A 12,225-nucleotide genomic window follows, 5' to 3' on the forward strand; every position below is an offset into this window, starting at 1 on the left:
TTAGGAGACGACAATGATCATATTTCCCTTTGACTTACGGCTATGAAGGCGTCATATGAAGAGCTTGGGAATCCAATGAAGCCATCAGGGTTTCTGATGCTCTCGGTGTAATACCTGTAGCTCCTCAAGTGATTACAGGCGACTAATTCATCAACAGCTAAGAGATAAATGAAAATAATCAGCAATATTATAGAGAATAAGGAAAAAATTAATAAAATGATTTATAAATCTCCTGCAGATGTTATTCATGTAGGAAATTCTATGACATATCCTATATCCTTTACGTCACTATACATTCTCTATATCATCCCATATCCTCCTCCTTACCAGATGTCCTCTATATCATCCCACATTGTCTAAGTCATTCCATGTTCCACATCCTCCTTCTTACCCTACGTCCTCCATGTCCTAGGTCCCAAAGCTTCACGTCCTCCATGTTGACTCATGTTCTATATGTCATCACATGTCCTTTATATCATCCCACATTATCCTCGTCATAAGACGACCTCCATGCCCAACGTTCTCCATGCCCATGTCCTCTACGTCACGCTTTGTTCTCTATGTCATCCTCCATTTTGTCCCATGTCCTTCATGTCATCTACGATCCTCTACATTTCTTTACAGACAATTAAGTGATAATGATTTGTATAATTACTCGGTGTGATGTTATCGGGGTTCACATGATTGATGACCTCATTCTTCTTACATCCTGGCATTTGTTTTCCTCCATTTGGAAAGAAATCCAGATGACCAACCGTCTGACTTATCCCGTACCCTCCGGTACCTGAGAACAATGAACATTACAATGGATGAAGAGCTGGGCCTCCTCTACACCAGTCCCCAATTATATGGTTACAGATTATTTCCTGTGGGGACTGTCATTTATTTGCACATAAACATGATGATGATAAAAGACCCCCCACCAATGACATCTCACTCAGCCCATGGGGAAACAAGCTAATGGTGTCCCCCTCACTCAACAGCTCTTTGTGGGCTGGCTTTATGAGCCACTCCCCTAGGAGTCATGTGACCATAAGAGCAATATTGTATCAATCAACTGCAGCATCCCCTGCGGATCCTTTAGTCAATGTGTACTTTACATTTTATAATAAGGTAGTACTTCTGTTACGAAACATACTGGCTCACCCTATTATCCTACAGGGTTAATTCAGAGGAAGAAAAAAAAAACACTTGGTGAAAACTAAGTTTACTCAACTCGTGTCCAAAAATATTTTGATGAACTCCACCCCCCCCCCCCCCACAACACACACACTGTCATTGTCCAGTTACCTAGGTTGAGTATAGTTGGTGTGGAATCAGTGTGAATGGCATCAACAAGAAGAGCATCGGAAGGATCCAATCTGACCTCAGGAGGGGTGTCCTCAAAATACGGCTGAGCGGGATCCAGTCCTGTGTGAAGGATCAGGAGGATAGACATCAGCAAGTTACTATGATTCTTGTGCAACACTTCTTCCTCTCTTCTGTGGGTATATTTACAAGTCACTGGCAATGAAGTTACTATCCCCACAGCAGTATATCTGGTAAATTAGGTGTCCGTGGTCCGCGCAGCTAGACCCAGTGACTTGTTAGGTAATAATGTACTCACTAAAGTTGAGCTGCATTCCTATCACAGAAGGCAGGTCTTTAGATACCAGGAAGAAGCAAAGAGGCCCTTGTAAAGCTTATTCTCTTTGACTTAATATTTACTCCTTCTCGGAGGTGGCAGAATATATCACACTTTCTTGGAATCAGAAAAACAATCTAGATCTAGGTCTGAAAAGCTCTCTATGAGAAGATACTTTGCTGGATTGTATCCATGCGCTCCCAGGAAGCTCCAAGATGCTAATAAATATTGTTTTCTTTACTAGACTAAGTATATCTGTTCTGCTGGCAGAAACTCACCAACATGCATCTGCTCAGCTTGAGGGACTCGAAGGCATTTGTACTTGTACAGCCTGTGGACTGGCCGGAACTGAGACAACTGGTCTAAACCAAATTGTGCCATCTAGCTAAGAGGGAGGCTGGACTAGGTAGGCCCCTCCCACCTACTCTTACAAATTTAAGTTGTTATGGATATGTAGTAGTGTTTTGTAAAGGGTCATTTCTCACATGCGTTTACAAGAATCTGACACTAGATGTCAGCAAAGTAATAGATTCCCAATAGAAGTGAACTGCAACCATACAACAACCAGTAACTCTAGGAAGCAGGTTTTGTACTGGGACACCCAAAACAAATATGAAGATACACAAAAAGCATAGAAATTTAAAGGACTGACTCTTATGTTATCTGTGAAAACAAACTCGCTTAGTCACACCCACCAGTTATCCTTCCAATTCCAGGCTGTCTTTTTCCAGCTTCTCCTGCAGTGTGCGCCCCCAGACTGTGCCCAATGAGGTGAACTTTAGACGGGTCGTATTTCAACATTTCCTGTAAAGCAAAAGAATCCTTAAAAAGGCAAAACATGAGTGAATGGTAAATTTCATCAGATTGTAAGTGGCATCAGTCTTGGCTCTTACCCCAAGAGCTTTAACAAAATAGGCGACTTCTGCCCCCACTACTCGGATGTTATTGGCCGCCTGAGTGTACAGAGTCCGCGAGCCGTCGCTCCAGTCAACGCAGAAACAATTCACATCTTCTGCCTGTAAAATGGCCTGGAAATAGGAGAATATATGGTGACATGTGAGAGAAGAGCTCAGAGGCCTTTGGAAAAGAGATGACCTTAGGGCCCATAGGTCTTATGGTAATGTCTTATAGCAGTTCCTTGATACAGTGGGGGAGGCCTGGCTACACTGGGGAACCAATCTACAGTAAAGAGTGAACCTGGCTACCGAAGAGGAGGTCTAGCTACAGTACGGGGAACTGGCTACAGTGGGAAGACCAAACTACATTGGGGGGCTCCTGGTTACAGTAGGAGAGAATTGCCTACAGTCCAGGGGGAGCCTAGCTACACTGGGGGAGGGGGGAAGTCTACATGGGGGGGGCTGTCTACAAAGGAGGGACCTGGCTACATTGGGGGGACCTGGCTTTAGTGGGGGGAACTTACCTACACTGGAAGAACTTATCTACAGTGTGGGGACTTATCAACACGTGTTATATGTGAATTTCACTGCAGATTCACCGTGGATCTTTACCAGACATATTTATAATTTTTTTTTATATTTTACTCCCTTACATGTGCTGCCCCCCTCAACACTGCTGCCCTAGGCACAGGCCCATGGGTGCCTAATGGTAAATACAGCCCTGATTATATGGTGGTAATATAGACTTGCATTGAGGGGGAGGGGTGTGACATCATGGGGGGCGGGGCTATGGCGTCACGAGCTCCCGGTGCCGACTCTAAGCATTCGGAACATTTTGTTCCAAACGCTGAGCAGCGGAGAACCCCTTTAACTGTAAATACTGAACATTTTTATCCGAAGAGCCTAGCATAGCATTATTTAAAATTTTCTCCCAAGTAGTATCTTCTTAGGGACCTATCTCTCTTTCCCACTTAGCTTTAATTTCGTCCTTAAAGGTAATTAGAGTTTCATGAACTAAACCCTTATAAATATACCTAAGGGACTTCCTTGTGCACTGTGGTTGCATAATATAAGTGAAAATGTTATGTATTCCTACATAAAATGTATCTCTATCCCTTGTCTTCCTATCTGCTTCCCTTAAAGGGGTACTCCCGTGGAAAACTTTAAAACTTTTTTTTTTTTCTTTTTTTTATCAACTGGTGCCAGAAAGTTAAACAGATTTGTAAATTACTTCTATTAAAAAATCTTAATCCTTCCAGTACTTTTTAGGGGCTGTATACTACAGAGGAAATGCTTTACTTTTTAGATTTCTCTGATGTCATGACCACAGTGCTCTCTGCTGACCTCTGCTGTCCATTTTAGGAACTGTCCAGAGCAGCATATGTTTGCTATAGGGATTTTCTCCTGCTCTTGACAGTTCCTAAAATGGACAGCAGAGGTCAGCAGAGAGCACTGTGGTCATGACATCAGAGAAATCTAAAAAGTAAAGCATTTCCTCTGTAGTATATAGCCCCTAAAAAGTACTGGAAGGATTAAGATTTTTTGATAGAAGTAATTTACAAATCTGTTTAACTTTCTGGCACCAGTTGATTTAAAAGAAAAAGTTTTCCACAGGAGTACCCCTTTAAGTTGAATTTTTCCTATCTAGAATATCAATCCAATAGGGATTTACTCTAAAGTTCCGCGACCATCCCAGCAAATCTCCTTCAATCAAAATTTCTGTTACTACTAACCTATGATCCGAGATCGATTTGGGGTGATAGGACATATCTTTGACCATTGATAGACCTCTGTCATTAAAACCCCCCAGATCTATACGAGATACTGACTGGTGGGAGGTTGAATAACATGAAATACATGGGTATATCTGCCTCCAAATATCTTTCCATCCTCGTTCCCCTATTAATTTAACCACATGAGTTTGGGATGTCTTCCTCTGTTCCTGACTACCCCAACTCTCCTCCTATCCCTCTCCTTATCCATTACACTACTGTCCAAGACCGCTAATCTCTTACAAACCAACCTCCGTGCAGGACCCCTCCCTCCACCCCACTCTCCCCTCCATGGTCTGCCTTTACCCATCAGATCTCTTACTTAGTGTCAATTACCAAACCCCCCTCCGCCTACCCATACCCCTATGGCATCTTCCTCCTCTCCTCCCATGTCCTGCATCAAAACCAAGTACCATGATACAGTTATAGGATTTAATTGTTTAGGCTGATGGGTGTATGGGGAAGTATTCCTACTGCTGTGGGTTCTTGAAGCCACCGGGGGGGGGGTTCTTGAGATATTTTTCAATTTTCCCTGCTGATGTTACTGCAGTATATTAAGCGGGGCTGTTTCCACCCAACCTTCTTTTTGTGGATTTTGGCAGCATTCCCCTATCAAGGGTACGACAGAGTGTTTCTTCTTATCTATGCACATCGATGTGCTGTATAATGATGCATTATTATATATTTTAATGGTTATGTATCGACATATATGTACACATTGTTTAGTCAGCCTGAGGGAGTGGAGAGTCAACGGTTGAAGTGGGGGCGCCTCCCCCGCTGACAGGTAGGGTAAGGTATTGTATTTGATAGGAGTGGTAGTTAGGCTGTCTATTATTATATATATCTGTATACCACCCTAACTGCATCTTACCCCACTACAGTCTCCTCTACCAAAGGACTGAAAAGGAAATACAATTTGCAGTACGTGAGTTACATCTATCTATACTAATTATTGACTTGTCTGCATTTAACTGTATTGTCAAGTGTGCATACCCATGATATGTCTAGACAATAACCAGATGTGAGCATCATTTTTATCTATATATACAGCAGTTTGCTGGAAGTATTAGTAATACATTTTAACAAAGATACAATAAAAGTTATATCTTAATAGGGTATTGGTTATATAGTAAGCTAGTGTTGCACATACCCACACATATGGTATTATTTGTAAAACTACTACAGAGTGTTGTCACGATTTATGATTTACTGGAACCTGAAATGGAGTATAATAAGTTGTTTTCTTATCCTGAAACTTCCTAAAAAACATCGTCATAGTCGCAAGTAGGATGTAAAAGAGGAAAAAACTCATGGTTCCAGCGGTGCAGTTCTGGAGTGTACAGATGTTCCCCTGTCCAAATTCAAATTAATACTTCAGAAGCAAACTTCACCAGGTGCCCCATTAACTGACTAATATGGGCCTCAAGTACCCTCCTCTTAAAGGGGTACTCCAGTGCTAAGACATCTTATCCCCTATCCAAAGGATAGGGGATAAGAAGCCTTGATCGCTGGGTCCCGCCGATGGGCACCCCCGTGATCTTGCATGCAGCACCCCTTTACAATCAGTCCCCGGAGCATGTTCGCTCCGGGTCTGATTACTGGCGATCACGGGACGCCCCCTCCCATAAGCTTGCATTGAGGGGGCGAAGCGTGACATCACACGGGGGCGAGGCCGTGACTTCACAATGCTCCGGCCCCCGTGAGATGTCAAGCTTCGCCCCCTCAATGCAAGCCTATGGGTTAAATTATGAAGAACCGATCCAGAATTCTGCTTTACCCTGGGTTGCATACTCCTCCATTGAAAAAAATAAATTAAAAAAATTATGGAGAACCACATATAAGGTTAGTACAGAAATGTAGCATATCGCAGGAATCGGCATCCAAAGGGTGAAGATCACACTCTCTGGCCAAGGAACTGAGGGGATGCATCCTGAAATAATAAATATTCTCCCAGCCGCCAAACCTTTAACTTCACGGCATTAACATAGGATTTTCTGGGATTCCATAACATGCATGGTGCACAACATATTTTACAATTAGCAAAATTAGTAGCATCTCTCTAGGGTCTTCTATCACCAATTTCCTCCAAGATATGGCTCATAGCAGTTTGAATAATTTAGATAAGGGTGCAGGCTGAGACAAGAGGAACTTCGCAGGGGTTAAAAGCTTACACACCGAATGTAAAACTTATGAAGTCCTGGGGCGCCACCATAACTCATTACCCCCCGTTCTTAGCTTTCACCGTCCTGGCTTCAGCCAGGGTCCCCATAGTAAAATGGTACGTAAGGCATAAGTAGCTTAACTATATATTGTCCGTTCTCACCATCCTCTTGAAGAAAGCACCCCTCCTTAGTGCTGGCTTGTAACAGCGCAGCTGAGGGCACTCCTCGGCCGCACGCCGAGAGCTTTCCATGTGACTGCTTCAACACGTGCGTCTCTTCCCCCCCCCCCCCCCCCCGACGTAGCCCTGGACCAAACCATTCCGGTCCCATCAGGGGGAGGGGGCACAGCAACAAACAGCCACTCATCCTCCGCTGTTCCTTCAGGCATGTTTCCTACCTTGTTCTCCCCGGTGACATCCCTCTTACAAAAGCTTTCCTCACATAACTCCGAGATGTTACCCCATTCTCTCCACCTCTCCATCTTGGTCCCACAATGAGACGGTCCTCTCCAACTCTCGTTCCCCGAATGGAGAAGCATCACCGATCATGACGCTGCTCCGTATATTGCTATTATTGGTAATGTTGATCTCCATATGATGGTTTTCGTTAGTATCAGTATGGTGGGATTATTCAGTTAAAGGGGTACTCCACTGTTCCAGCTTTCATAACATTTTGTTCAGAATGCTTGGAGCCAGAGGCCGTGATGGTGACATCACAGCCACGCCCCCCTAGTGATGTCACGCCCCCTCTATTCATGTCAATGGGAGGGGACGTGTCAGCCATCATGACCCCTCCCATTGACATGAATGGAAGTGGGCATGGTCGTGACGTCATGACCACTGCCTCAGGAACCCGACGTTTGCTTAGAACGCCGGGTGCTGCAGGAGATCACTGCTGGGGGCCCCCAGCAATCAGACATCTTATCCCCTTTCCTTTGGATAGGGGATAAAATGTCTAGCAGCAGAGTACCCCTTTAATGTATGGTGGTAAGGTAGTGGTTATGGTGGTCATGATGTGGAAGTATTATTTGTCCCTTGCATTGTAGTATTATTTAGTAGCTGTAGTATTGTTATTACATATATATATATATATATATATATATATATATGTATGTATATATATATATATATATATATATATATATACTGAGACTTGTGCCATGTGTCAGCTGACCTCAATATACAACCTAATTACTAGTCCTAGTTCCTGACACACAGAGGACGGACTTTGTTCTGCACCATTATTGCTGTCACTTGGCATCTTTTTACACTGAACCTTGACATATTTGTAAGATTGTCATTTTTAATGCCACCCTGTATTTTACAGTATAATGCATTATTTAAAAAATTAAAATTAAAAAATTAAAATAAAAATTGCACACTTTTTTGGTGGTTTTTTTTTCTCCTATTACTTTTAGCTTTAAACCTTACTCTGCAGGTCAGCAAAATGATAGCAGTAGCAAGTTTATATTGTTTTCCCTGTGTTTTACTACTATATATTCTGGCAATGTTGATATTTTTATATTTATATATTTTACAGTATTTAATCTACATAGTGTTGTGAGGTCTAGTTTTTACAGAGCGAGATAAAGTAATTAGGGGTCAACATGGCCACAAAACCACATGGCTTCTGAGCAGGAGACTAAAACACTTGGAGACCAGTAAATAGATGGGCCATTAATTTAAAGCTCCCCCAGTCCCTCTAATAGAGGGGAGACCCTCTGATCACATGACCTGTCCTTATAATTCCTTATTTCTCTGTGTTGCACCCACCTGACACATGTCCACCATCCAGTTCTTTTCCCCATCATCAATAAATCCATGAATAATGATGTGAGTTTTCCGATATGTTTGAAAATTAGACTTCGTGATTGTATCTCGATTGATGGCGCTGAGTTCCTGCAGGGAGACATTGGATAGAAACAGTCAATATTAACCATTACACAAAGCTTATAGTATTAGATCTCACCACAGGGCTTGATTGACAGCTTACACTGTTCTGTATCTCTCTATAATGCCCTCCATACTGCTACTTCTTCTAAGGGTTTTCTATAAAGATATCCCTTCTTTTGTGCAGTGTATGGAGACATTATACCAGATAGTCTACACCCACAAGCTCAGGGACAACTGAATATTAGAGATGTCGCCTGCAGAGGGGAACATTTTTGAAAAATGGTATATACAAGTTATGTAATGGGGAGAAATAGTGCTATTCCTCAAGTACACAGGACGGCGTATCCTGAAAAGTTACCTAAAATGACAGGCATGCTTTAAATGATCACTCTTGTTTCAATAAACTTTCCTCAATTTGATATCCTTTATTATTCCTTACATATATTTAAGTCATTTTATTTACTTTACTCCATAATAAAAGCTCTAAACGTTTGGCCACTAGGTGTCCCATTTCCCTGTCTGCTGCCTGTTGTTAGGGAAATTCTGTCTCTAGCAACAAAGATACCAAGGTGGTACATAGAAAGTGATGGCAGAGTATAGACAATGCAGGGACAGAACACTGCGGTGCCAGACAGAGTTTACATGCAACCTAAGCCTATCCGCCTACTCCAAATAGTCCACGCTGTGCCTGAATGGTGAATCCAGACTCCATTCATATCTCTTTTCACCCATAAACAAGTGTTCCTACTATGTACATAGTGGTGCCTCCTGAATTATTATTATTAGTAGTAGTATTTTTATGAGAAGCACTGCTTAGCCCAGGGCTGCTTTTGTAATGTAAATGCCCCCCGCCTTGCTGTGATCCTCCTCGCTCCTGTTTGTTTCCTTTCTGCCCACACTACAAACCCAACATATCAACAACCCCACTATTCCCCTCCAAATGCTATCTACTGTATAGTACTGTAAAGCATCCCCCATCACAGTGAAGCTTGTTCTCTCTTGTTCCCCTGCACATCTCTGTGTACAATCTTCTTGCACAATTTGTCAAAGCCATAGAGGCATAACAGAGAGGGGAAGGGATTGTACGCAAGTACTCTCCTTACAATCATTGGATAGAGAAGTAAGGGAAAGGAAATCCAGGTGTGATTACTGCTGGAAAACAGTGCTGGTCCCACTCCACCCCAATTTTTTTTAAGCAATCTTTTATGGGGGATGGTCTTCTCAAAGAAAAAAAACATGCTGGTTCAATTGTCAAATAAAGTCAGCAAGTATGTACAGTCGACCAAAAAAACTACAAAAAAGATAAAAACATGTATTTTACCAAATGGTAACTTATTGGTCCCCAGCATGGAATCCCATCATGTTCCATTTCCCCATCATCAATCCCCATATAACTCATATTCTCCAGCAAGGCTACTTATCCCACTCCTGGTCCCCAGCCTGTCTCCCATCTCATTCCTAGTCATCAGCATGGCTCCCCATATTATCCCTGTGGCCATGCACGTATCCTTATCTCAATCTTGGTCCCAGAATGGTTCCCCAACAAATTCCTGGCCCCAAAAATGGCAGAAAATCTTATTTATTTTCCCCCCAGAATTGTTCTTCATCTCATCCCAAGTCCACAACATGGATGGATTTTCCTCTTGTCCCTGACCCCCAGAGATGGAGTACTAAATGAGGTGATAAGGTGACAAATATATGATCATAAAGTATGGGTGTTCCTCTGTACAGATTGGTAGAAACGTGTAAATGAGATAACATAGGATCAACTGACCTGATATTTTTTCAGATTGTCCCTGGTGTAGAGCAGGAACCGAGTGTTAATCTTCTCTGGAGCCCAGGGTAAGTGACCTATTGGTCTCTGTAGCGTTCCAGCCCATGGGGCATTGCTTGTGAAGCACCCCAGCCGGTCATAGCATATCTCTCCTAATAGAGAAAAAAAATACAAGAGTGTTTATATGTATTAAACATATTTTAATATATGCTCATTGATTAAAAAAAATGCACCCAAAAATTTCGGATTGCGGTAAAACTGGGCATGTAGTTATTTCTCAGGCAGATATGAAATGATTACAGGTGGGGTCTGATTACACACTGGGTCTTCCTTCCCCAGCTGCCCTATAAAAAATACTCTCAGAGGCTACATTTGGTAGTGTACTTCTTAGTGACCAATAGGGGACATTTTGCTCAGCTGACATATTTTGACAGGGGGCATATCATTGGACTGAGAGAAGCAGGATGGCTATTTCAATGAATTGCCCACCATCTAGTTTATTCTGGCCATGCTGTTAGGAGGTGTTGGGAGCAGTGGCTACAGGACAGCCCAGACAGGGGACAGGCTTCGGACGGCACAGACAGGGAACAGGCTCCGGACGGCTCAGACAGAAAACAGGCTCCAGATGGCGCAGACAGGGAACAGGCTTCAGACGGCTCAGACAGGTAACAATCTTTAGATGGCCCAGACATGGAACAGGCTCCAGACGGCCAAGACAGGGAACAGGCTCCAGAATGCCCAGACAGGGGACATGCTCTGGACAGCCCATATAGGGAATAGGCTCCGGGCGATCCAGACAGGGAACAGGCTCCGGGCGGTCCAGACAGGGAACAGGCTCCGGATGTCCCAGAAAGGGAACAGGCTCCAGACGGCCCAGACGGAACAGGCTCTGCACGGCTCAGACAGGGAACAGGCTCCAGATTGTCCAGACAGGGAACAGGCTCCGGACAGCCCATATGGAACAGGCTTCAGATGGCCCAGACAGGGAACAGGCTACAGGAAGGCCCAGACAGGGAACAGGCTCCAGATGGCCCAGACAGGGAACAGGCTACAGGATGGCCCAGACTGGGAACAGGCTACAGGATGGGCCAGACAGGGAACATGCTCCAGAAATCCCAGACAGGGGACAGGCTCCAGACGGCCCAGACAGGGAACAGGCTCCAGAAGGCCCAGAGAGGGGACAGGCTCCAGAAGGCCCAGACAGGGAACAGGCTACAGGACGGCCCAGACAGGGAACAGGCTCCAGATGACCCAGACAGGGAACAGGCTCCAGATGACCCAGACAGGGAACAGGCTCAGAAGGCTCAGACAGGGGACAGGCTCCAGAAGGCCCAGACAGGGGACAGGCTCCGGACGGTCCAGACAGGAAACAGGTTCCGGACGGCTTTGAAAGGGAACAGGCTCCGGACAGCCCAGACAGGGAACAGGCTCCAGATGGCCCAGACAGGGAACAGACTCCAGACGGCCCAGACAGATCACCACTAGAAATAATCATTTGATCCACTGACAAGCGCAAACAGCTTTCACAGTTTCCTTGTCACCCATCCAGACACAGTTGGCCCCTTCCTTACACATGGGTTTCTCCATTACACCCATGACTCTTCATTACACCCATTACTCTTCATTACACCCCTGTCTCTTCATTACACCACTTTATCTTCATTACACTCCCATGACTCTTTATTACACTCCAATGTTTCTATATTACACTCCCCTGTCTCTTCATTACACTCCCTGTCTCTTAATTACACCCCTGTCTCTTAAGTACACTCTTTGTCTCTTCATTACTCTCATCTGTCTCTTCATTACACACCCCTGTATCTTCAGTACACCTCCTGTCTCTTCAGTATACCTCTTGTCTTTTCAGTGCACCCCTTGTCTTTTCAGTACACCTCCTGTCTTTTCAGTACACCCCTTGTCTCTTCAGTACACCTCCTGTCTCTTCAGTACACCTCCTGTCTCTTCATTACACTTCCCTGTCTCTTCAGTGCACTTCCTGTCTTTTCAGAACATCCCCGTCTTTTCCATACACCCCATCTCTTCAGTACACCTCCTATCTTTTCAGTACACCTCCTGTCTCTTCATTACACTCCCGTCTCTTCAGT

General features: G+C 44.0%; 1 protein-coding gene across 1 annotated transcript in view; it reads right to left on the reverse strand.

Annotated features, from left to right (window-relative positions):
- The window catches only part of LOC130283081 (pancreatic lipase-related protein 2-like), a 76,486-nt gene that overhangs the window by 11,609 nt on the left and 52,652 nt on the right, over positions 1 to 12,225 (reverse strand). The window contains exons 3-9 of the mRNA XM_056532271.1: positions 10,121 to 10,272; positions 8,227 to 8,352; positions 2,518 to 2,652; positions 2,320 to 2,428; positions 1,291 to 1,410; positions 656 to 775; positions 39 to 157 (exon numbers count right to left, since the gene is read on the reverse strand). Of these exons, the coding sequence (XP_056388246.1) occupies positions 39 to 157; positions 656 to 775; positions 1,291 to 1,410; positions 2,320 to 2,428; positions 2,518 to 2,652; positions 8,227 to 8,352; positions 10,121 to 10,272 (881 nt within the window). The remainder of the gene's footprint in view (positions 1 to 38; positions 158 to 655; positions 776 to 1,290; positions 1,411 to 2,319; positions 2,429 to 2,517; positions 2,653 to 8,226; positions 8,353 to 10,120; positions 10,273 to 12,225) is intronic.

Source organism: Hyla sarda, chromosome 7 (genome assembly GCF_029499605.1).
Source record: "Hyla sarda isolate aHylSar1 chromosome 7, aHylSar1.hap1, whole genome shotgun sequence".
NCBI classification, from domain to species: Eukaryota; Metazoa; Chordata; class Amphibia; order Anura; family Hylidae; genus Hyla; species Hyla sarda.